Consider the following 26,459-nt stretch of genomic DNA (forward strand, 5'->3'; position numbering starts at 1 on the left):
AGACTAGGAGAAGGATCACTCCCAGCCCTTTATCAGCTTGTAATTTGTGGTGTTGGAAGAGAGGAACTGGCCAAAAAAGAGTACAAGAACAATAAAAAACAGGGCTCCTCATTTCAGGCTAGTGAATATCAGTTAAATGATTGAACAGCCCCCATCACCAAAAGTATCCATAAATATTTTGCATTTGGAAGGTGGGATTGATGTACCTCACTTTAGGATTGATGTCCCTAAAGGCCTATGTGCAAACCACACTGGGGGAAATTGTGTTTTCTCTGTGCCAGCTATCTAAATGACCCCATGCTACAAAGCCTTTTGGAAAATAAATACTCTCACCCACGCTCTTCATTTCTCTCTCCTGCACTGCTGGTGCAATATATTTACTTCCCTAATTGGGGATTGGAGAGCATGGGGTTAACACCCTGATAAACCCCAAAATGCATCATTTGCATGCTGGCAAAGATGTGATACAAGCTGGCAGACAGCTCCTTCCATTTTGGAAACAGAAAGAACGTGATGGACTCAGGCATTTGGCTGCTTGAAAAACAATGGTGAGAGCTGGGATCCTGTTTAGTTGGATGCAAGCAACCATTTTGTTTGTTTCCGCAAACCTGTCTGAGCAAATCTACCCCCAGACACGGCCCTGTTTCTGGATTCCTGGAGAGGGAGGGTCATTTGTTGACCGCTGGTCCTGGGGCTGGATGACAGGATGTGAGGCAATAGGCGGAAAGACCTAGGATTCTGACACCTTTATCCCCTAGAGGCAGGAGAGGGGTGGGGAGACTCATTCAGTGGACAAATGAAGACAGTTGACATTTAACCAGGATTTGAATGACTGTGCTAATTACAGGATAGGTACACATGTCCACTTTGGGAAGAGTGTTTAATGAACAATTTGCTCTGAGAATTGTATTTGATCAGCATTTCCCAGTGGCTCCCACCATTCCCTTACTGCCCATAGGTTAAGATCACGTGGCATTCTGCCCAGAACTTTTTCCCATAGCTATCCAAAAAAATACTACTACTACTAATAATAATAACTAGCCCTAATTAGGTGATTTATTATGATATCTGCCAGGTATCAAGCATTTGCTGTGTACCAGGTTCTACATTAATCACTTTACATGTTCTCTCATTTAATCCTCATAGTCCTATGGGGAGTTACCTGTCACCTCTGTCTCAGAGAGGTTAGGTGACTAACCTTTGGTCACATGGCATCTGAGCTGAGACTCAAAACCAGATTTTCTTGCCCCCAGGGCCAGTGCCCTTCACCACAGCCCCGTTCTGCCAGCCCCTATCATGGCTGAGGACAAATAAACTCTTGAATACCCTTTGACATCCCAAGTGGAAGTTATTCATGAATTTGTTCATTGTTCGTGGGACTTCAGAGAATTTTCTCAATAAAAATCCCAAATGGGTAGGTCATTGTGGCTACATGTGAATTTTCACTTTATGAAGAAGGAGGCATTCCTACAGTAAAGATTTCCTTTGGAAAGCTGAGTGAGTGAATCAAGAGCAGATGTGTTGGCTAAAGTGAGCATTCATTTGAGTCTTTTAAAAATAAAGTCAGCTTTTTCTTGTGGGAAATATTTGAGACTCTGGTATCTGACCCTTAAAGACTCTGAAAATACACATCTGCCTGATCCGCACTAAATAGTCTAAAGCAATGTCTCTCAACATTTAAAAAAATACAACTGAGCTTTCAGTAAGAAAACAATAGGATTTGTTTCCCAAATATAAAATTATAATAGTAAAGGTGTTTTTTTCTGCTTCCTACCCACCAAAAGTCTTGCATGTCCCCAAGGTAAGGAGCAACACTAAACTGCTCCTTCTAACCACATACACAAATAACTTTATGGAGTGACAAATTGTACCATGTATATTTGGATTGCAAACTCAAAGGCCATTGAGGACCAGGCATGTCAAAGAAATGAATAGAGAGATCACAGACAAGATGACAATCATGGTGGGATTTGTAGTAATCTGGAAAACACATACCCAATTCTCCTCCCCAAAGCATACAAATTCAAGGTTTAAAATTCTAAGTGGATGTCACACAACCAAATATGTATGTGAGTCCCATTCGGCCCACAGACCAACAGTTTGAGATTCCTGGTGGTTCTTATTATGACTTTGTGTGATCTTGGTGCACACAGCTTCTTTTGGGGGATTCAGTGTATAAAGCCCGCAGTTGTCCAGAGGAAGAAATGGAGTCCCAGGTGTGGACACTTGAAAGCAAATCACTTTGATGCCCAGGCCACTGTCACTGCCGTACTGTTCTGTGATACCAGGAGTCAGCTCTCCATCTGGGCCGTGGGTGCGTCTGCATGTGACTTATTACAGATCATCCTTTAGTGCAGCCAGTCCCTGCAGTATTATGTTTTCCTTTCCCCCAAATCTGAGTTCTTCGAGGGCCTTTACTATAATGCCCTTCAGAGTCCTTCAAGCATGTCTTGAACAGGAGAGAACCATTATTTAACCCCCTGGTTTTCTTGGAAGTGTGTCTTAAAAGGCAGAGTGATGTGAAAGAATACCAGATGGCATCATGTCACTCTTATTTCCAGATCTGAATTAATCCTTTCTGGCCTGTTAAGCCTGGAGTCTTTTCAGAGGCATCCTCTGGAACACAAGTCTACCGAAATTCCCCACACGAGGCAAAGGGAGGTAGGAAGAAAGACGCAACGTGAAGTGGGACTGCAAGGGCCTGGAGGCTGGGAACTGTGTTGTCCTGCAGTGGGTTCCTGTTGGGTGTGGCACTGCAGGGGGTATATCCTCCATACATGCCTGGAGGGATGGGGCTGATGGGCTGGCCCCCAGCAAGTCCAGTTAGAACCAAGTAAAGGAAGTCAGCATGGCGGGTTCCCAGGGTTCCCATCACAGCTCATCAACCACTTGAGACCTTGGTCTCCGCCAGCCACAGGTTTCTTGTTGCTAAAATATAGGCACCCTCCTTGGACTCTCAGGGCTTAGTGAGGTCAGAGTGGAGCCTCATGCATCACATGGGAAATGGGCACCACAGCTGCTTCCCCTCCCTTCCTTCCTCTCCTTATTTTTCCCTTTTCCTCTTTCTTCCTCTTTCTGTGTCCTCCTTTCTTCCCCCTGAACCTCTTCTCTCCCTCCACTTTTCTTTCACTCTCCTTTCCCCCTCCTTTTCCTAACCCCCTCTCTCCCTGTCCCTCCCCACTCCTAAGCAGCCATGCAGAGCCTGGGTTCTGGGCCCCAGATGCACCCACAAGAGCTGCAGCATCTGCCCTGGTGCTAGCTGAGGAGGTGACGCCCAGGGTTTTCCTTACAGGAAACAGCCAAGGGCCCGCTTGTGCGCACCACTTCCTAATCCTGTAACCTTATGGTGGTACCCTGCACTGGCTCTGGAGGGGGCATTTACACCACAGAGATCAGCAGACCCCATAGCAGGTTTTCCTGAGAGCTGTTGTTAAACAGTCACGGGGCACACCAGTGCTTTGAAGACTAGTGCCACCTTCTCAGAGGCAGATATCTCTTGAGGACTTGTAATAACATCCCTTGTTACAGATGGTGGAATTCAGGGGAGCATCTATGTGTCTAGCACTGTTTGAGATGCTGTGGGGGAAGCAGAGCAAGTTAAAGATCCAGGTCCCATCTGTGCAGAGGTGGCAGTGTAGCTGGGAGATAGGACTGAAGAATTAGTTACTAGTCAGGATAGAGGCCAAGTCGTTAGCATGACCAGGCCTTCCCCATCACCCCCACTGTGGCCCCAGCTTGGGCTCTGTCCCCACGATCCTCTTCCCCTCGTCGCCACACGGCTACCAGGCTTTTGCCCAATCACCATGAAATCAGCTCTCCCACCTTGAAAGGCTCCAATGGTCCCAAGGCCTCCTCAAGGTCCACAGCTGGGGGCGGGGGGTGCAGTTAGAAGCATGGCCTTCAGAATCAAGCTGCCCCATCCTGTACCTGGGACTGTGGGCAAACTGTTTTACTTCTTTGGACCTCCGTTTCCACATCTGTGCAGTGGGTGTTGTGAAAGTTAGTATAATCATCCATGAAATGCACTAAGCATATTAGGCACTTACTAAATGTTCAGTGTGATCATTGTTCTTATTACAGGGTATAGTGCACCCCGTTTTCCTTCACTCAGAGCCCTTAACTGGTGCTGGCCACCTCCCTAGCCATGCTTCCTAAAGCACCCCAGACTCCTGCCAGCCAAGCCAGACTCCTCATTTTCCCTAAATACATTATGCATTTTCACTGTGTTCTCTTTGCTTGGAATGGACCAGAAGCAGTTAGGCTTATGATTTAAGAGTGAAGATTCCAGTCCTGCTTCTCCAGCTATTAGAAAAAGGATGTCCCCACTAATGTCCCCTCTCCAGCAGCCCAAATGCCATCCTCTCCCAGTTGCTTGTCTGAACCGTGGCATCCTCAGTAGGGTGCCATCCCTCCTTTTCTGGGCTGTGAAAGAACCTATCACATGGATGTTGACTATCCACAGCCCATCCCCCAGCTGTGTGGAGAGCTCAGCGGTGGCAGGACTCCCACTCCAACTGGCATCTTTATAACCCTGCACCCAGCATGGGACCAGGCTCCCAGGAGGGGCATCGTTGTCGTGGATTGAATTGGATTGAAAATTGCCTTAACAAAGCAAGGTGCTCAGTCGGGCATTGCAGACAACTAGGGACCAGAACAGATGTTAGCAACCCAGTAATTGTGTAAATGAGATAAGCAGGATGAGGATGGAAGTGGGGATGAAAGTCAGAAGAGGCAGCAGAGTTCAGAGGCCAACTCCTCTCCTTCCCAGGGAAGAAAACCAAGGCACAGAGAACAGGAGGGACTGGCTTGAGGTCACACAACTTGTCAAGTATGGAATGAGGACTCAAACCGGGGTCTGCAGACTCCAGAGTCTCAAGCTAACTGCTTGCTCCTCTCCCATCAGCCCCTGCAAAGGCCCTCTTCCTGCAGCCATGCCCTGAAGCTGGCCTCCACGGTGCTTCTAGCACAGGCAGTGGCTGCAGTTGAAGGGGAGCTGGGGACACCCAGAAGAGGTGGCTGCCCTGTGGGGCTGCTGGTTGCCCTGTGGGGCTGCTGCTTCTTGGGGGACTCTGGTAGCCCTTAGCCCTCAGGGCCTGAGAGCTGCTCAGCCTGGATCCCTTGTGACCTGTTGCTGCTGGCTCCCAGGATACCTTCAGTGTTTGCCTAATAGGACCATGGGGACAATTTAGCCTCTCAGTGAGCCAAACTTCAGGGGACCTCGTGCCAGCAATCTCTTAAAAAGAGCAGTAGGACTTGTCCCATGGGGGTTTATCCTGGAGGGAGCTGCCTACTAGAAACTGACCACTCTTACACACCCCAAAAATGGGGCTTAGGGATCCACAGGCATCCCACTAGAGACAGAATAGCATGGTTAAGAGCTTGGCTATAGGAGTCCAGCTGCCTGGGTTCAAGTCTTAGTCCCCCTAGTTCCTAGCTGGGAAACCTTTGACAAGTCACTTTAACCTCTCTGTGCCTCAGTTTACTGATCAGTGAAAGAGGGGAGGCAGTAAAAGCAAGTCAGTATACATAAAGCATTTAGAGCAGGCCCTGGCATGTAAGTTCCCAGCTCATTTCCTTTCTGCACTCTGAGCTCTTCTTTTTCTCTCTCTCTTTGTTAATGAAAAGGTACAGGATTCTTTTTTCTGTATGCAACTATGAAAGAAAGAGAACCATGACTCCTGGAGTTGATTTCATCTTTGGATGGGTCTATTTAACCCCCAGCAGTTATAAAGCTGATTTTTTCCCCCAATTCTGCCTGTTGGTTGCAGGTTGGTGGGGTGTCCTCTTCTCTCTACATTCTTCTACATTCTGGCTTTGGAGGTACCCTAGAAAACCAGATTTCCAAGTTCCCAAAGGCTACAGGCAGAGGGGAAGGGCTTCACCCTCAGTTTCCTCATCTGTCATGGGGCTTTGAGGCCAGACGAACTCATCTCCATGCAGTCACATCTTTTCGTCTCCAGAACCCCACAGCCCACAGGCAGGCTGATAGGTCATAAGGCCAGACCTGAAGGCTTCAGAGAATTTCATGCAAGCCAGTGTATGGGAGGCACCTGCTAGGAGAGCAAATACCACCAGACTGTGAATCAGAGGGCCTGAGTTAAATCCTGTGTGACCTTGGCAGGTCATTCGACCTCTCTGAGCCTCAGTACTATCATCTGCAAAATGGAACAAATAGTCATTTTAGCTTCAATGTATTGCGCACTCACTAGGCTGGGCACAATGCTAGAAATTTCAAATCCCATCCTCACACTGTGCAAATTGGTTACTATTAGCCCTATTTCCTGATGAGGAAACAGACACTTTGAGAGAATAAGTAACTTTCTTGAAAGTCTCACTGGGATGTTGTGAAGAATAGGCATTCAATAAATGCTGTTGAGAAATGTATAGGGGGTGCAAATTACCCCACAGGCATGTTGAGGCAGCTGAGGGGTTTGCACTGAGATGCAGAGCTGCCTCAGCTCTGGAGTAAGAGTGTGTTGGGTGGTGGGGTCTATAAGGGTCATACCACTCATGTGCTGTGTAACCTTGGGCCAGCTGCCAGCCACCTCTGGGCCTGTTCCTTTATCTGTACACTGCCGGTGTAGATCAGGTATACTGGTGTGGCGTGGAACAAGTGTGGACCAGGAAGGAGGCTGCACAGGTCCTGGCCCCCAGCTCCAGTGGCTGTGGGTCCAAGGACGAAGACTTGCAGCTGTCCACTTGGCCTGTAGCTTGCACCCTGGCAAAGACTGACTCCTTGTCCCCAGACTGGGTTCAGACCCCAGAGGCCTGGGTCCTTAGGCCTTGGAGGCCCTCTCCAGCTGCCCCTTGTCCATCAGAGCACCTTCTCCAAAGAGCCTTCCCTGGCTTCCACGACAGTGTGAGGCGGGGGCTGCCCGCAGCATCTGCAAGCCACCTCACAATCCCAGCTTCCCTCTTACTTCTGCACGTGATCATCGGCTCTTCTGGTCCTCACGTTTGTATAACGTTTTTCAATTACAAAGCACTTGGGAGGCCATTCACTGCTTTTAGTGGCAATCTAAGCCACTCTCTCTCTCTCTTTTTTTTGTATCATTAATATACAATTACATGAGCAACATTGTGGTTACTAGATTCCCCCCATTATCAAGTCCCCACCATATACTCCATTACAGTCACTGTCCATCAGTGTAGTAAGATGCTGTAGAGTCACTATTTGTCTTCTCTGTGCTATACTGCCTTCCCCATGCCCCCTCCCCATTATGTGTGCTAATCATAATGCCCCTTATTCCCCTTATTCCTCCCTCCCTAGTCCCTTTCCCTTTGGTAACTGTTAGTCCATTCTTGGGTTCTGTGAGTCTGCTGCTGTTTTGTTCCTTCAGTTTTTCTTTGTTCTTATACTCCACATATGAGTGAAATCATTTGGTACTTGTCTCTCTCTGCCTGGCTTATTTCACTGAGCATAATACCCTCTAGCTCCATCCATGTTGTTGCAAATGGTAGGATTTGTTTTCTTCTTATGGCTGAATAATATTCCATTGTGTATATGTACCACATCTTCTTTGTCCATTCATCTACTGATGGACACTTAGGTTGCTTCCATTTCTTGGCTATTGTAAATAGTGCTGCGATAAACATAGGGGTGCATCTGTCTTTTTGAAACTGGGCTCCTGCATTCTTAGGGTAAATTCCTAGAAGTGGAATTCCTGGGTCAAATGGTATTTCTATTTTTAGTTTTTGAGGAACCTCCATACTGCTTTCCACAGTGGTTGAACTAATTTACATTCCCACCAGCCATGTAGGAGGGTTCCCCTTTCTCCACATCACAGCCAGCATTTGTTGTTGTTTGTCTTTTGGGTGTTGGCCATTCTAACTGGTGTGAGGTGGTATCTCATCTAAGCCACTCTTACTGAACACTTCCTGTGAGCTGGGCCGTCTGCTTTCTGCCAGCCTCTTTCATGAATTACCTCCCTCCCTTCAGTTTCACAATGATCCCATAAAGTCTATGGTTCGTATTTACAGATAGGTAACCCAAGACTCAGGCAGGCTGAATATCTAGCCCATAGTCACCAAAGAATTTGAGTCAAGCTCTTGAAATAATCTGGGTGTTCCCTAACCTATGGCTTCTGAAGATGCTGTGTGCACCTGAATCACTGGGACCTTATTAACATGTAGCCCCAGATTCCATGGCTGTGGAGGGGGCCTGAGATTCTGCACTTGTAACAGGCTTCCAGATGATACCAATGCTGCCTGCAGAGAGCCACATTTTGAGTAGCAAAGCCCTGAATTTGAGACTCTTTTACAGCAGCCCCAGGCTGGCAAGCCCCCTCAGTCAGTTTCCTTACCCATCTGATGGGTGCAATAGCCTTTGGTTTAAAGAGATGGAATGAGAACTGAATGTTGTAACACCTGTGAAATGCCGGGCACACAACAGGTGCTCAATAAATGTCGGGTCTTCTCCCTTGATAGGAGCTGGCATGAGTCTGGCTACATAACAGATGCTCAATAAAGCCTTGTCCAATTTATTGAGCCTAGCACTTTTCCCTAAAGCAGAGAATAAACTGCATTGTGTTTCCCCTTGGAAAGAAGCCAAACCCAATATTAATTTTTTTCTTGAACCACAGAGTTTCAGAAAGAAAGAAAAGCAGGCGGAATGGTTGCAGTCTGAAGCAAGCCTCTATAATTTCTGTAATTACAGATTGGGCACAAAACAAAGCAAGAGCATGCACAACACCATGGGTGGGAGCCAGAGGCCCACTCCTGGGCCTGCTGCTCCTCCACCTCAGCCCCTGGCTCTCCATGGTTTCCTACTCCTCCTGAGTGGGTTCTGGCCCCAGCCCTAGCCCTGGACAGTGGCAGCCCTGAGACTCTGGCCTTGGCCTTTTGGCCTCTGCCTAAATCCCCACCCCGCACAGCCACCAGTCCCTCATGCAATCGGACAAAGCGGAGATTGTCCAAAGCAGCAGCCACATGCTTCCCTTCCCCCAGCCTGCTATCTGGCCGGGGCTGGGCTGCCGACAGCCAATCCACCAGTAGGGCCTGCAGACCCCACCTCCAAAATAGATCCCCTGCCCGACTCTTTACCCCCTCTGCCCTAGCTGCTGAGGTTCAAGTCATCATCATGTCGTGCAGGACTTTGGGCCTCTTATTAGTCTCCCTGCCTCCAATTTTGTCCTGCTGCAACCTCTTCTGGGCAGCCAGAGTGAAGGTCTTAAACATAAGTCAGACCACCCCACCACTCGTACCCATCCCTTTTAGGATAAAATCTGAACTCCTTGCTGTTCTCTGAGACCATGTGTGATCTGGCCCCTGTCCACTGGACTCCAGCCACCCTAGCCTCTATGCTGTGGGTCCAACATGACTAGCTTATTCCTGCCTCAGGGCTTTTGCACTTGCTGTTCTTTCTGTTTGAAATACTGTATCACAGACAATCACATCTCTGGCTTGTAATTCAGACTGAAAAAAATTTTTGTTCAGGCCAAATAAAACAAGGCCAAGGGCCAAGTATGACCCATTTTGCCACTTCTGATCTAGACCTTACAAACGCCAGAATTTTTTTTTCTTACAAAGCTTTTTCTCATTTGGGGATTGTCAGAGGTATTCTTTCTGCTTAGTTTGGCTCCATTTCTAGTGATGGCTTTAGGACCTGGTCACAGAGCGCACACTGAAGAAGGATGGGGCATCACAGGAACATTTTCATCACCATTCTGCATTGGGTCTCTTTCTTAAACTCTTTCCCAGAGCCTGAGGGAGTCTTTTTCTGTAATACTAATCCAATCAAACATTATTGCACCTGTCACATCTCTCCAGTTGGTCCCTACGTTCCTTAGCCTGGCTTGTAAGGTCCTTCACAAATTGACCTTCGTAGCTTCAAGCTCCCTCCTTTTGTTCATGCATTTCCCTCCATCTGGGATGCCCTTCCCTCTCTGTGAGCCTGGCAAACATCTATTCAACCTTCAAAACCCAGCTCAAATGTCTCCTGATCTGGAATACTTTCTCTGGCTGTAACTCATTCTTTCTAGGCCTACAGTGTCTGATTCATACATTCTTGCAGAACTTACTACAGGGTATTATGATTAGCTGTGACCTTGTCCTTCTAGGCTGTGACCTTGTCAAGGTCAGGGACCTTGTCTTATTAATCCTTGCAACCTGAGTGTCTAACCCAGCTCCATGTACATGGAGGCCCTCAGTTAGTATTTACAAAATTAAATCTTTCTTCTGCTCCCCCTGTTAGGTCTCACTGATTCCAAATCTTGTGACCAGTTTGTAGTTCAGAATACAAATTGCTTGAAACAGTTATTCCATTGCTGTTTCACCAGGAAGTATGTGATCAGTAATAACTTGTTGAATGAGTGAGTGAATATGGAGGACTCTGCTCATGGTCTCCATTAATAGCACCCTTTTGAGCCTTGCTTCGTGGGAATTAGTTAATCGTGGCATTTTAAGGTACTAGGGGAACATATAGCCGGATTCCTGTCTACACAATATTGTCACTGGATGAGGAAGAACTGGAAATCTCTGGAAGAAGGCTTTGGAGAAATGCCCCAATCATGAGGTGGTGTGAGGTATCCCTTCCACCTGCTCCACCAGCAGGTAAAGGTGGGCCAGCCAGGAGGACATGTGTGGTTTTCCCTCAGCAGGCCTACAGAGCCCTCAACCCTGAGCAGCCCGTGCCTGTGCAAGGCCCAGGAGCCTGTTTCAGGACAGGGGAAGTAACAGTGCTGAAAGGTTGCTTCTGCTTTTGAGATCCTTAATGTTCTAGAAAGACAGAGGGTCCCTTTGCCGTGCACTTGCACATTCCTGTTCTTTCTGTGTGCTGTGTTTCTTGAAAGAGGGAAACCACAGGTTGACCAGCTCGCGTCAGGAACTAAACTTCCCAATCAGCTTCTCGAAGCACTGTCTTTCAGCATTGGGGCCCAGGCATTTTCACTAAAGGGGGTCCCTTTTTCATTTTCTTCCCATCTGTTAGATGTTTTGGGCTTTTTTTTAAACCAGACATTATTACAGAGTAATTATTTTATTAACCAAACACAGAAATGTACCATTCCCAGCTTCTAACTGGTTCAAGGTGATCAGCTAGATTGCCTTGAGTTGGTATAATGAAAGCTCAAAGCAAAGGAGACTCTACATTTTTATTAGCTGGTGTTCCCCGTGGAGGCTGAAAGAATGCTTTCCATTGAGGTTCTGAAAATGTTTGAATGACACTGCAGGGCCTGAAGAAGCCTTTGATAAATGTGGCTGCCATCATCACCACCACCACCACCATACACCCTTCTGGGGAGCTGTGAACACCAGATTAGGAACCATGATCCATACACAGATGGTAATAATCACAGTGATAATAGTGGCAGAGATTTCCTTAGCCTCACTACTGAGCCAGGCATTCTTTCACATGCTTCCCATGCATGATCTCAGTCAATTTTCACCACAACCCTATGAGACAGGTATTATTATTGGCTCCCTACTTTACAGATGAAAGTCAAAAAGGGAAAGTAACTTCCCCAGCATTAGTAATCATCAGAGTGAGCCACGGGTCTGTCTCATTAACATTGGGGTGGTCTTGCTGCCCTGCAAGTCAAAGGACCTTCTCATTGTGAATCCTCAAAGAAGCATCAGTTATATTAATTTGTGCCTGTTGTTGTTGATCCTCATGCATTGCACATCTTATAAGAGGAAAATTGCTTATGGTTTTGTGGCTCTTCATAGGGCAGTTAACAGGCTGTTTCCCTGTTATATTAAAGTATATAAAATTCCCTGAATATATAAAGTATATTTCCAATATACTTTCCCATATTTGGGAGATTGTGTGTTTGTCTTCCTCATGCAGAGTCCTCCAGAGCAGCCACCGGCTCTGACCTCTGGCCTGGCACTAGGAAGTGCTCAGTATACTCGTGGGGAAGACACTGGAATGAACTTTCTAGTGAACTGGAACTGTTCTTCCTGACCATCTGACCATCCTCCATCGTGATGTTGAATGGTTTCTTCAAGGACATACATACCGAGTTTGCCCTGTTAAACACACAATGCCTTCTTGCCTGCTTGCTGGGAGTGGCCAGAGCTGCATCTGGCTCACTTTCTCTTTCTTCTAGAATGGTGTCGAATGATCCTGTGGCCTGCCTCAAAATCCCAGTAGATTCTGGAATTTGGTTTGAATCTCCATGATCATCAACAAGGAAATCCAGAGCAGAGGCCACAGGTCACAGGCCTTCCTGAGAACTTGGTTAAGTGGTAAGAGTGTGTACAGAGTTTGAGATTGTAGCAGGAATTCCATGAGCCAATGTAAGCAAAAACAGAATTTATTTGATGACTATGGAGATGCTTTTTAAGCTCTAAGATTGAGAACATAGCCAGTCTTAAGAAAGCCTGGAACAGCAAAGAATGCTTTCAGACTCTCTTCATCTTTTCATCTCTGACTTCCGTCCTCCTCAGCAGTGCTCTCTGCTACTCTGAGTACAAGGTGGCAGCAGATGGCTGCCTCAGAGTTCCTAAGTTGCTGGAGATAGTGGCCATGTTTCTCAGTCTCTTGCCAAAAATCCGAGGGAAGGAGCTTTGATTGGCTAGCTAGGGTCAGGTGATCGGCCCTAGTCCCAGGTGATTGGATCCTTTTGAACAGACATGGTGCCTGCAGCCCTCAAGGGTAGATCATGGGGGCAGTTCAAAGCATCGTTGATGGTTAATGGCTGACTCCCCCAAAAGGGATTCCATTTTAGTCTCCCTGCTTTCCTGAGGCTACTCACTCCCTGCATATCCCTACTCCCTGATAGACCACAGAGTCAGCTGCCTGCTGCCATTCCTGACAACGGGAGGCAGTCACCCTTCCTGAGTCTAGTGTTCCTTGTGACAGTGCTGTGCCCAGGCCAGGTTCTAAATGGACATCCTAGACAAACCTGTGGGTCATCCTTGAGAGCAAGAAGCATGCTTGGCAGTAAAGTTCAAACTGTCCGAAGATGGTCTAGTATTCCGTGAACCAGAGGAAGAGATAATATTGTTTGGTAATGGCGACTGCCTGCAAGGGGCTGGAGGGCGAGTGCACAGCAAACAGGGATCCCCCAGCAGGGCAGAGCTGAAGGGAAGAGGCTGCTGGGGCAGGGGCTGCGCTTGGCTTTGGCTCAGCTTCTGCATCTGCGAGTCCACAGACCGCTGCTTCCCACATTCCCGTTTGCCCGGAGGCTTCCATAAGTTTATTCTGTGTTATTTTAGAAATTTAAAAGTGTTTTGTAGGAATTTAGAAGTGTGTTGTCTTTTCATTTTTTGTAGAAACTTGGAAATAATTATAGAAATCCAGAAAAGTGCAAAAAATAAGACAAAAATCACTTATCAGTGAATCATTGTGAACATCTTACGGTATATCCTGCAGTGTCTGAGGCATTTTTTAATGAACAGATTGGGGTGGGGTGTAAAAATAGGATCATACTAAATGAACAGTTTTGAAATCTGCTTTTCTCATTCCACAAAACAAGGTGCTGTCTCCCATGTTTTCATATGATCCTTTACAACATTTCCACAAGTTTGGATGGAGGAAAAAAATATCAGCTACATTTATTGGCCCCCAGAATTTCTGAATCCCCTCTTAATTTCTCTTTCTGATAAAATTATGGGATGTCTTCCTCACATTGTCCTCATGTGCACCCACACACACTGCACTGAGGACAGGGGGCCCTGCTTCTGCATGTCCCCAGCGCCCCATGGGCCAGCACCACACTGCATGGACTTACTGTGGTCCCCCTGGCTGGGTGGCTCTGCAGGACTTGTACACAGCATCGATGCTGGCTGGCTTCCTGCATCCTACTGCTGTGTGCCCAGCTGCCCTCTAGTTGCCTCCTGCCCATTCACTGTCATCCCTCTGCTTTGCAGGCTCTCACTCAGGGATTGTAGAGAGAGCTGCTCTCAAGCTGACCCACCACAGAAAATCATCAGGTAACATCAACAACCAAAATAGTAACCTTTTTTGGAGTTCTCTTTCTAAACCCATCAGGTGAAATGCACTCTTCCAGCCATTAAAGTTCACTTTCACCACAATTCTACAAACCAGATAGGACTAGCTCCATTGTATAAGATGAGGGACCTGAGACTAGGTCACTCAGCTGTTAGAAGGTAGACTGGAGATTTGAACCCAGGAGCTCTGAGTACAGTTTCAAACACTGTCTTCTACCCCATGCTGCCTCTGGAAACAAAGAGGTAAGAAGAGTATAGGTAGAATATCTTGGGGTGATGAGGGTCAGAGAGGTCATCAACATTCCTTCCTCGACTGAGGCCTGGTATAAGAATCTCCTTTTGCAGAATTTGTTAAATGTGCAGATTTAGAACTTGTCTACTAGAGATTCTGATGTGGCCTGTAGGGCTTTGGAATCTCTGTCCAGATAGAGCTTCCTAAATGACTTGGAAACACAGCCAGGCTTGGGAACTGCTAATGAAATAGTAACAAGTCCCCACCATTTACCAGACACAAGGGTGCCACACTGAATAAGTAAAGAGTAACAACCTGATGACATCCTTGATTTAAAAATAGGGAGAATGGGGTCCAGAGAGGTTAAGAAGTTTACTCAAAGTGACACAGCTTGAATGTTGGTAAAGAGGATTTTGATCATGATCAGAGTCTGCTCATATATATATACCGCCTTCACCAACAACCTGCAGCCAGGCCACCCCTCTATTCAGTCCCAAGTTAAGCCTCTCCATTGCTTATGTTGGCCATGCCTCTATGGTCTCAGGGAGTAAAAAATATCTGATTGCTTCCCAGGAGGCAAAGATGAGGAGCACTTAATATTTCTGTCTGGAAGTTTAGTCTCCTTGGGTTCCTCTGAATAGTATATGTAACAAAGCACACATGATATGGATATGAGTTGAAGTTAGTCCAGGAGACATCAGAAGACTACATATTCCCACTCAGGCTTCGGAAACATAAGGGACCTTCTTTTTTATAGGAACAGGGACTGGCAGGAGAGAGAACTTATGGGAGAGGCTTCTTGGGTGCCTAGTTTGCTTGTGGGTTATTTTATTTTTGTTATTTTGGGGCAACTCCAAGAGCTTTGCACCCTTCTGTGCCTGTCACACTGCGCCTCTGTTCTCCTAGGGTGACCTTGAGCTGCAAAGCTGCTGTCCACGTGGACTGGGGCCAACATTGCACGTCCATCTGCCTGGACCCCTGTGTCCAAACTCCGAGACATGGCGACCAATGGCAGCAAGGTGGCTGATGGGCAGATCTCCACGGAGGTCAGTGAGGCCCCTGTGGCCAATGACAAGCCCAAAACCCTGGTGGTCAAGGTGCAGAAGAAGGCAGCGGATCTTCCAGACCGGGACACATGGAAGGGCCGCTTCGACTTTCTCATGTCCTGCGTGGGCTATGCCATCGGCCTGGGCAATGTCTGGAGATTCCCCTATCTCTGCGGAAAAAACGGTGGTGGTAGGTGCTGGCCTGGCAACCTCCCAGCTGCGTCCGGGCCCCATGGGGAGTGTTCCACTTAGGTGTTTTCTGGAGTTTAGGGGGAAAGGTCCCCTAAACACTCCAAAGGGAGCACCAGGTCCATTTCCTATTGTCTTTTTACCAAAGGATTCCCAAAAGGCAGTTGTCCTTTATGATATCAGGGAGTTCACCTCTTCATTTTGCAAAGTACAGGGGATATGGTTTGTACAAAGAGCACCCTTGAACCTTAGTTTGGCTGTGGGTGCTGTTTTTGAGGCAGAGGGTAAGGAAATCATGGCTGGGAACCCAGAGTGCCCTGCTGTGACACTCCCTCTGACCAGGGCCTCTCCAAAGCTTTGGGGCCACAGGCTTCTCTCTTCTCAACTCCACAGGGGCCTTCCTGATTCCCTATTTCCTGACACTCATCTTTGCGGGCGTCCCACTGTTCCTTCTGGAGTGCTCCCTGGGCCAGTACACATCCATTGGGGGCCTCGGGGTGTGGAAGCTGGCCCCCATGTTCAAGGGTAAGTCTGCAGAGTAGGGCCCATGGGTCATCTCCTGCCCACATAACTGTGGTGAAGCCAGGGCCTTCCCAAAGCCCCCATACCCTGTGGAGAGAGGAAACTGCTCACTTCACATCTGAGCAGAGAGGAGCCCTTGCAAGGGGCCAGGTGACAGATGACCACATGGGCTGGAATCTGGGGCAGCGGAGCTGGAAAGGAGCCCCTGACGCAGAGGCCCTTGCACAACATCACTCCCGCTGCCCTCTAAGCTCATTTCTCCAGCAAGGGCTGGGTAGACTTTCTTCAGTTTCTTGCTCAGTGCCTGACAGCCACTCAAATGGGCATGTGGAGATGCACGCTTGCCTGGCAAGCCGAGACCCCAGCCTTCCCTGCAACCAGCCTGGGCTGGATCCCAGACGCAAGTCCTGGCTCCCTGCCTTGCCAGATGTCTGTGACCCTAGCTAAGTCCCTGCCTCTCTCTTTGCTTCAGAGGCTTTAATAATGCCTATCTCCAAGGTCTTGTGAGATTGTAGATGTCCTGGACGATAAGAGCAGTGATGCTCACTGGGACAGTTATAACTCTATTAAATGCGTGTCATGGTGGTGTGTCTGCTCCCAGGTGTGGGCCTCGCTGCTGCTGTGCTGTCATTTTGGCTGAATATCTACTACATCGTCATCATCTCCTGGGCCATCTACTACCTGTACAATTCCTTCACCACGGTGAGTGCCCCCCTGGAAGGAGCCAGACCCAGAGTCCACCCTCCGTGGCAGGGCTGTTCCTACAGGCAGGGGGTTGCTTTGTCTTCAGTAGCTCTTGTTTCCTCACAAGTCATGGCACCTGCTCTGGGCCAGGCAGTTCATGGGGGCTGACATCCCATCCTCATGATGCCCCTCTAAGGGGAGCACTTTAGTTCATTTCATATGGACCCATATGGCCTAGGTTCAAATCCTGAACCTAGTGTATGCCAGCTGTGCAACTTCAGGGAAGAGACTTAACCTCTCTGAGCCAGAGTGTCCACATTTATAAAATGGCACAGAACAGGCACTAAGTGTTTGCTGTCAACATCAGTGTGCAGAAGGTGAGACCTCTTACCCAGGGTCAAATAACTAGGAAGCAGTCCCTGGATAAAGCCACAAGATGTTATGGTGCAGCTTGGGAAGCTGGTTTTCAGAGTGAAAGTTTGAGATTCAAATTCCAGCCCTGACACTTGGGAGCTGTGTAATCTCTAGGAAGTTACTCTGCCTCTCTCTGATCTCTAAAATGGGGATCTCAGTGTGACATGCATCCAGAAAACGTTGGGAAGGGGAGCTGAGATAATGGCTTAAAGAGGCCCAGCAGACCTTAAGGATGAACGGTGCACATTGGGACCACTGTTGCCAGCCCCAGGGACTCAGTGGGGGTGGTCTGCCACTGTGTCTTTGCAGGCACTGCCGTGGAAACAGTGTGACAATCCCTGGAACACAGATCGCTGCTTCTCCAACTACAGCATCATCAACACCACCACCATGACCAGTGCTGTGGTAGAATTTTGGGAGTAAGTGTGGGACCATCAGTGGTGGGGGTGCATACCAGCCGGGCCCGCAGGAGGCAGAGGCACCCTCAAAAGGGAGCTGAAAGAGTTAGGTGAAGGCTGTTTGTGGAGATGTGAGTGGGGCTGAGGGAGCCATGAGGGAGGGGGGAGCCCTTTCCTCCCCCAGAAAGAGCTGGACCATAGATGGGGCCACTAGACACAGGCTATGACCTATGGTTGAGAAACCCAGCTTGAGACAAAGCCATGGTCCTGGGGGGAGAATATAAATTCCCCGCCCTGTCTCTTCTCCTGCCCTCTGAGCTCCTGCCATTGGTCAAATCTAGCTGGAAGCCAGAGGGCGCGGGAGCCAGTGGTGTCGCCATAGTCAGCCTCCTGGGGCTCAGAGCAGAGAGGAGAGGGGTGGAGAGTGAGCCAACAGAGGGGAATCACTAGCACTGGCCAGGAAGAATTGCCAGGACTTGAAAAACCAGTCCAGTCACCCTTGAAACCCAGAGTCATCAGAACAAAGACACACACCCACACTGTCCATAGTGAAGGCCATGCTCATGTTTCTTCAGAGAAGCACATCATAGAAGATGTGTGCTGGGAACATGGATTTTATAAAACAAGGTCCTAGGACCCAAATCTCTTTGGCATGAAAGACCCATCTGTGCTGGACAGCTCAGAAGGGCCTGGGAGCAACCTGGAAAGTCGCACTGCACCTTGGATAGGCTGCCAGGAGGAGCTGTTCTCAGGAGGTGTCAGAACATGTGACACTGCTCCGATCTCTGTGCTGAGTGTCCTTGGCGAAGCTGTCTCCGTGCAAATAAAAATCAGAGTCTGCTCTAGCTAGTGGTCTTCCCTACATCTTGCATATACAAATCTCTTGCACCTGCTCAGGCTTTTCATTCATTTATTCAGTACATATTTTGAGCATCTACTATGTGTCAGCCTGGTTAGAGACATGGCTGAGCAAATAGGCACTGGCTACCCCAGATGACCAGTGGCAAGAGGAGGGATGCACGGGAGACTGGGGGGCCCAGGGAGGTGCCTGGACCAGCCCAGGTGAGCAGTGGCATCTAAGGATGAAAAACAATGTAGGGAAGACAGCTGTTGGCAGAAGAAGGGGCATTCGGGCAGTCTGGAGGTGGGTGAGAGCAAGTGGGGCAGGAATGAAGGGACTTGGGGAGCCAACACTAGAGAAAGAAGCAGGGCCCAGCTTAGAAAGGCTTTGCAAGGTGGGCCTGGGCAATCGGGGCTTCATTCTGAGAACAAGAGGGAGCTATTCACTGCAGGATTTTAAGCAGGAGAGTGAAATGATCAAACTTGTAATTGAGAAGGATCCCTTGCGGCAGGAGGAGGGACCTAGCAAAGGTGGAGGGGGTGTTCCTGCTGGGAGGCTGTAGCAGCCATATAGTTGAAAAATAATGGCAGTTGAACTAAGGCACTGCAGGTCCCTGGAGCAAACAGCACTTTCTTCTGATGAGCATTATGGGCTTCACTGTCCCCAACCAGCTCTTGAATCTCAGTGATCACGGAGGTCAGCACAGTCACAGTGAAGTATGTCACCTGTGGCCACACCCTGGACACCCACTGGTCATCCCAGATCCCACCGACCCCCGTGACTTTTTCCTCCACTCTTCTACCAGGCGGAACATGCATCAGATGACAGATGGGCTAGACAAGCCAGGTCAGATCCGCTGGCCTCTGGCCATCACCCTGGCCATTGCCTGGATCCTTGTGTATTTCTGTATCTGGAAGGGTGTTGGCTGGACTGGAAAGGTAAGGAATGTGCACAGTGGGGACTGGAGGGGAACAGGTCTACAAAGGGATCTCTGTCCTGGGCAAGGAGTCTCCACCCCCAGATCCTGGCATCTCTCTCTGTCTCAGTTTTCTTTCCTGTAAAATGGGAATAATAGCATTCCCTACCTTCTTGGGCAGTTTTGAGGATTAAACTAAATAAGTCAGGCAGCCACATGGTGCCAGGGGCATGGTAAGTCCCTTGAGATTCCTCTGGCTCTGAGAAAGCCATCACAGAACAGGCTAAGTGTTGCTCAAGGACTATTGAACAAACTGTCCCTAGGTATCTACTCCATACCAAGCCTTGTTCTAGTGTGATGTGGAGAGGAATGCTCCACATCCCAGCCTTTGAGGAGCAACAGATGGATCAGTGAATAGTTCAGTACTCAGGCTCTGTTTTCAAATTGTCCTGAGTTCAATCCCAACTTGACTGTTTCCTTGGCTGTGTGGCCTCAGGCAAGTCACGTCACCTCTGTGAAACTCAGTTTCTCCTCTGTAACCAACAGGGCTTATCTGTTGGTTTGCTACAAGACTCAAATGGGATAGTTATTTTGTAAAGCACTCAGCAACTGGCAAGAGCAGTGGTGTACATCTTTGTTATTATCAGCAAGGGCAGAGCCAGGTTAAGTTGGGGTGTCCATTCTGGGGACATCTGGGGAGCTTGCCAATCAAATTGTATGGGAGGGAGACTGGCCTCATTCCCACCCTTCCCCGTCAAGCCCCACCCCAAGAATCCAAAGACAGAGATGGCTGAGTCTCTCATGGGCCCTGGCCCCAGGGAAACTCAGAGGGCAACTGTGTTGTCTGAAGTCTTTCAACAAGTAAGGGGAAGAAGGGACTTGACTGAATAAAGCTGGAAGTAGGGAGGTCTTTACTACCCAAGAGGCTAACATGAGCAAAAGACAGCCTTAATGAATGTCACACTTGGGCCTGGGGACAGCGGATGAAAAGCTGCCCTATTTCACTCTGGTGGGAACTTGGGGACCTCCAGGTTTTCAGATCCAGAGCTGGTATCAAAACATCCCTGATCTCTCCCTGGGATGGGCAGGCAGAAGGAGGGTACAGGTGTCTCCCAGCCCAGCTTTAAGAAGCGGAAGAATGTAGGGCCTAAGTTCTTTGGAAGAGACAGAGCCAAGCTTGAATCTCAGTCCCCTGGTTCCTATCTGTGTGCAAGTCATTTCACCTCTCTGAGCCTCAGTTCGCCATGGAGCCTCAATGGGCACATGATAGTACTTTACAGGGCTGTCATAAAGACTGAGGGAGATGATCTATGCAGACTGTATAGCATATGCCTAGTATCTAGGAGTCCCCCAGTACATGTGTCAGTTATCTTTTGAGTGAGCCAATCAATCCATCAATGAGCACTGACTACCTGCTGTTTACCTGGCTGTTTACCTGAGCATGGAAGACACATTGAAGTGCAAGACCTAAGCAATATATATTAAGCATGTTGTATGTCTTCATACAACTGACTTTTCTGAGTAGCAAGGTTGATTGTACCCATTTTCCAGACAAGAAAAGGTGAGGCTCAGAGAAAAATAAGAAATTGACCCAATGACTTACAGCTTATAGGTGATCCAGATGATTTTGAATTCCTTTCTCCTAATGCCACATACAGTGGTTTTTCTAGTAGATTGTGGCTGGCTTTTCTAAACCTGAAGAATCTTAGAATCAAGTCAGAGAGGTGAAACCAACCTAGAGAATAATTCATGCAGACCAAAAAATAGGGTCTCATCAGACTCTTGAGATACAGAGTCCATTGAACTTGAAAATTTCTCTTTCACACTAGGGAGTAAAGACATGTAGTTTCAGATGATGATATTAGTCTTTTGATTTTAATTTGGTGAAAAATAATTTTTAAAATGATTATACCCATTGCAGGCACCTTTGTGGGGAAGGTGTCATCTTTAATGCCAGACAAAGTGCAGTTTCTGGCAGGTAATTAGGCAATATGAATCAAAAACCTTTAAGAGGTTTATTCCATTTTACTCAGTAATTCCACTTCCAGAAATTTACCCCCAAAATGGTATAATAATTTTGTAGATAAAAGTTTCATATACAGAGGTGTCCAATGTAGTAGTATTGAGATCCACATAAAATTGGAAGCAACCTGAATGGCTTATAGTAGGGGAAACTTTAAAAAGGATGGTAAACCTCCTGAGGGACTATTTTGTATAATTAAAAATCACATTTTTTAATAAAACAAGAAACAAAGCTATATGTACTGTGTGTTTTTAACTTTAAACATGTTAAGTGAAAAGACAAATACACATTTAAGCCTCATTTTGTGAGAAAAACTGATCATATATGCAAAGGGAAGTCTCAAAAGACTTTCTCAAGACATCCACACATTTATGTATTTTTCAGGCATTTATTGAGTGTCTACTATATACCATGAACTTGTTCTAGGCACTGGGAAAGCAAGTGAACAAGACAAGCCCTTTCCCTCCACATCACTTAAATTCTAGTGGCTGCTGAAAGACGCTTAAGTTGTGTGTGTGTGGGTGTGTGTGTATGTGTGTTCCATACATTTTAAAATTTTCCTGCCACCACATTTTACTTGAGTAATTTAGCCAGAGTCAAAAAGTAAGAGGGTTACAGGAAGAGAAAACAGGTGCTGAGCTGGTTGGTTCAGACTCCAAGGAGGGGATTCAGGAAAGTTGCCAATAAGAGCAGTTCAAGAACTCAGGAAGGCTTCCTGAAGGAAGAGAAATTGAACCCAAGCCCAGAGCCGGACAGATATATGATGTACATGGGTGGGGGAGGGGAAATCATAGGTGCACAGGAGGGGGCATGACAGTGTCACCCACTTTCTTCCCAGGTGGTGTACTTCTCGGCCACATATCCCTACATCATGCTGATCATCCTGTTCTTCCGCGGAGTGACCCTGCCGGGGGCCAAGGAGGGCATCCTCTTCTACATCACGCCCAACTTCCGCAAGCTGTCTGACTCCGAGGTGAGCAGCCCTCCCCACCCTGGTCCTGGAGGGACTGTTGCCATGGACAGCGAGTTAGCCCTAGTCAAAGGCCCTGTGGTGCTGTGGCTGTGATTATAGTTTTGCCTGTTTTTTGATTATTCTGCCTGTAGGTGTGGCTGGATGCAGCTACCCAGATCTTCTTCTCCTACGGGCTGGGCTTAGGATCTCTGATTGCTCTAGGAAGCTACAACTCTTTCCACAACAACGTTTACAGGTGCCTGAGAGTTGGGGTCACTCCCGCACGGCTATACCCCACCTTTCCCATTCCCCCGCCCTCAGCCAGTCCCTGTGGTCTCTCCTCTGCTTCCATTCCTTCCCTGGGAGTGGGGCTGGGAGAAACACTTGTCCTGAGTGCCGCTCTCAGGCACCCTCTTCTGTCCCTGCCCCTTGCCCACCACTGCCCACTAGCTCACCTTCCTGCCAACACACTCACTGACACCGCTCTGTCCTCAACAGGGACTCCATCATTGTCTGCTGCATCAATTCATGCACCAGCATGTTCGCAGGATTTGTCATCTTCTCCATTGTGGGCTTCATGGCCCATGTCACCAAGAGGTCCATTGCTGATGTGGCGGCCTCAGGTCAGCATGGCCCTGTGGAGGGCCAGGGCTCCTGGGGAGGGAAGGGCTAATGGCGCCAGCGTTTGTGCGCATCCTCACTGTCACCACCACTGTGAGCATCACGGTGTACCAGGCAGTGCACTGAACATTTTGGGCAGACCATATCCCTGAATCTTCCCAAAACTGGTGTCAATGGTCTTGTTATCCCCATTTCATAGGTGGGGAAATGGGCTCACAGGCCACTTCCATAGAGTTAGGAAAGTGGTGGAACTGGAGTTGAGCACAGACATGGCTGATTGCAAAGCCCAGGCTGTCTCTTTTACTGGCACTTCCAACATCATCCTGACTTTTGCAGAGAGGAGACCCAGTCTTGCCCCCTCAGATATGAGCTTTGATTCAACTCAGACATGCTCACCACCATGACAAAAAGTGCCCACTTCCAAAAATGTTCTCACCAAGCAGGCTGTGCCCACTCTGCTCGCCACATGGTCATCAGTGCCTCGGGATCCAAGGAGAAGCCCAGGCACCTCCCACCCCTTCTCTGCTGAGCCAGGGAGTCAGCAGACATCAGCGGCCCCGTGCTCACAGCAGAGGCCCTGAGGTTCAGGGAGGTAACATGACTTGTCCCTTCCCTGTCACGGAGGACTGCACTGGCATGCGGAAAGGAGCCTTCTCCACTGAGGTCCTCATCTCCCCTACAAAGGCCATCTTGTTTCTGTGAACTCCCCAGCCACCCACCTCTTTTCAGACCCAGGGAAGTCACAATCTCTTTCTTTCTCCTTCGAAGGTTTTCCCTGATTCTTGAATTTGCCCCACCCAGGCACTCAAACACAGCGTGTCCCACATTGACCTCCTCAAACCTGCTCCCTCCCTGTGCTCCCTGTTGCAGCAAAGGGCCTGCCATCTGGTGCCCAGGCTAGAGACCCAGCATCACCCTGGACCCTTCCTTTACCTTCACTCCACAGACCAACCAACAGCAGGCCCTGCCCAGTCTGCCTCCCAAGTGTCTCTCCATCCAGCCACCTCTCTGCACCTGCTTTGTCCCCACCGCTGGCCCACCCACTGCACCCCCTCATCCCGTTGCACTGGGCCCCTGCCTCTGGACCCAACCCTCCTGCCTCCTTGCCACACACTCTGTTTCCTTTCCTGGAAAAGGGGCTGACAACACTCCCCACAAAGTTACTCCAAAGACAAAATGAAATAAAGCTTAGAAAGTGGGTGGTGTGCTGGCTGTGCTGGAGGTGCTCAGTCCCTTTATCTCCTTTTTCTTTGTTGCCTCCTCTTCACAGGCCCAGGACTGGCGTTCCTGGCATACCCGGAGGCGGTGACCCAGCTGCCCATCTCTCCCCTCTGGGCCATCCTCTTCTTCTCCATGCTGCTGATGCTGGGCATTGACAGCCAGGTGGGGGTGCTCCCCCACCCCCCACCCTCATCCCTGCATCTCGAGGAGCCCTCAGCTACCTTGTCAAGCCAGGAGAGGAGGCCATTGTCCTAGGTGCCTGAGAAGACGGCCAAAAGTTTCAGACCCGTAGGATGTTCCACCAACTGAGACTACAGGGATCAGCTCAGACACCTTCCCCATTTCCCAGTCAGAGAAACCAATGCCCAGAGGATAGGGACTGTGCTGAGGTTGCAAAGGGAGGCAGAGACAGAGGCAGAATCAGTCCCGGATCCCAGGGCTTTCCTGGCCTTACTCTCCTGATGTTGCCGGGTCCCCTCATTCTTGCCCCAGAGAGTCAGGCTTTGGGTGGTTTGGGGCTGGGGCTTGCTGCACATGACTGACCTCTGTTTCCCCTTTAGTTTTGCACTGTGGAGGGCTTTATCACAGCCCTGGTGGATGAGTACCCCAGACTCCTCCGCAACCGAAGGGAGCTCTTCATCGCTGCTGTCTGCATCATCTCCTACCTGATCGGCCTCTCTAACATCACCCAGGTGGGCTCAGTCAGGCCCTGGCACACCTCGGGCATTGCCTGTGCTGGGACCACTCCCAGGTCCTCTTTGCCCCAGCCTCCTGCTAGCCTGCCTTTTGTCTGTTCATTGAGCACCATCTCTGTGTCAAGCCCTGCACACACAGCAGTGAGTCAGATGGGGTCCCTGCCCTCCAGGGTCTCACAGGCTGGTGGGGGACACAGACACTGAGCTAGAAATGAGAAAACACAGCTAGAGAATACAACCTCTAATCTAGCCACCAGGGACTGCTTCCTGGAGAAGGGGATATCGGGGCTGAGTTTTGAAAGACTCAAAAAAATTAACTGGAGAATTAAGTTAGAGTTGAGCCTTTAAAGTTGACCCTGCCCCTTCCTCTCATTCCCACTTGCTTTTCTATCAATATTAATGAACAATGCTCTGTTCATTCAAGGCCCCCCTAGTCTAGTCAGAAAGCATGCACATAACTTGTACAATAAATATAAATGATCCTAAAGCCACCCCTGGGTCTACATAAAGATTGGACCAGAATTATTGTTTATCCATTCCTTCACAGTTGCCGAACACTTACTGTGGTCCTGGCATGACACTGGAGAATCAACAGTTAACATCTTGGTACTTATATTTGGTGGAGAAGACTGCCATACAAATTAGATTTCAGGGAGCGCCATGAGGCAAACAGGGTAGTGGAACAGAATAACCACTCAATATCCCAGAGAATAACGAGGGACATTGAGAGTGGTAGGGGTAAAGGGATGCCACCTCCCACAGAGTGGTCACGAGAGGTCCCTCTTAGGAAGTGACAGTTGAACTGAGACTCAAATGAGGAGAAAGAAATAGGGGAAGAAAACAGCATGTACAAAGGCCCTGAGGTAGGATTGGACTTGAAAGAAGGCAGAAAGAAGGCCGGTGTTGGAGGAGCAGGAAGAGTATGGGATTGTATCAGCAATACAAAGATAGATCATGCAGGACCTTGCAAGCCAAAGCATTTGGATTTTGTTTTATTTTATTCTATAGCTCTGTACTTATTTATGTGGTATATTTATGTCTTATTTAAGCCATGGTCGGTTTGCATGACTGATGATTTAAAGCTATGGAAAGATCGCTCTGGTGACCAAGTCCTCTTTCTATCTCCCAGGCTCCTCAGAAATGGGGCATTTCTGTCCTTCTCCTAGACATTCTCTTCCCATTTCCTACGGGGTCAATGGCCTCTCACAGTCACTAGACCCTCAGTGCTTCCGCTCATCTACTGTGAAGCCTTCTTGCTGCAATATAGCCTGAACTCAGCCTTGTCAGGCCCCAAAGCCCGTGTTGACAATGAACTGAATCCTGGGCCCTCTCTCACTGCGTTTCCTCTTGCAGGGGGGCATTTATGTCTTCAAACTTTTTGATTACTACTCTGCCAGTGGCATGAGCCTGCTGTTCCTCGTGTTCTTTGAATGTGTCTCCATTTCCTGGTTTTACGGTGAGCATCAGCCCCTTCTCCCTCCCTCATTCATTCATTCATTCATTCATTTCTTCAGTCATCATTCAACAAATATAAGAAAACACCATACATTAGTTTATTTAGTCCTCACAACAATTTGATGAAGTTAGCACAGGAGTTCCCATGTTTACAAAATACCCTAAGAAAAATTAAGTGAATGACAGCCAAAATCTCCTCATAAATGTTGGGATACAGAGGGTGGTTGGAGATTTTATCTGGAAAAGCAAAACCAAAACTACAAAAAAAAAAAAGAAAGTTCTAGAGTTAAATATTTAACAAAAGCAATATTTAAAAGTATGTGTACTATAGCTATAATTAAAAGTATATATGATCTT

At 48.3% G+C, this 26,459-nt stretch overlaps 1 protein-coding gene across 4 annotated transcripts in view; it reads left to right on the top strand.

Annotated features, from left to right (window-relative positions):
* Positions 1-26,459, top strand: part of SLC6A1 (solute carrier family 6 member 1) — a 41,773-nt gene that overhangs the window by 9,024 nt on the left and 6,290 nt on the right. For 2 of the 4 annotated variants that reach the window (XM_073231042.1, XM_073231044.1), the window contains 13 exons: positions 12,048-12,186; positions 13,813-13,875; positions 15,032-15,361; positions 15,754-15,885; positions 16,484-16,584; positions 17,290-17,399; positions 19,025-19,157; positions 21,997-22,131; positions 22,263-22,366; positions 22,609-22,733; positions 24,002-24,114; positions 24,513-24,644; positions 26,001-26,103. In XM_073231042.1, the coding sequence (XP_073087143.1) occupies positions 15,124-15,361; positions 15,754-15,885; positions 16,484-16,584; positions 17,290-17,399; positions 19,025-19,157; positions 21,997-22,131; positions 22,263-22,366; positions 22,609-22,733; positions 24,002-24,114; positions 24,513-24,644; positions 26,001-26,103 (1,426 nt within the window). In that variant the 5' untranslated portion in view covers positions 12,048-12,186; positions 13,813-13,875; positions 15,032-15,123. The remainder of the gene's footprint in view (positions 1-12,047; positions 12,187-13,812; positions 13,876-15,031; positions 15,362-15,753; positions 15,886-16,483; positions 16,585-17,289; positions 17,400-19,024; positions 19,158-21,996; positions 22,132-22,262; positions 22,367-22,608; positions 22,734-24,001; positions 24,115-24,512; positions 24,645-26,000; positions 26,104-26,459) is intronic. The other 2 variants (XM_073231045.1, XM_073231043.1) reach the window with 1 other exon arrangement.

Source organism: Manis javanica, chromosome 3 (assembly GCF_040802235.1).
Source record: "Manis javanica isolate MJ-LG chromosome 3, MJ_LKY, whole genome shotgun sequence".
NCBI lineage: Eukaryota > Metazoa > Chordata > Mammalia > Pholidota > Manidae > Manis > Manis javanica.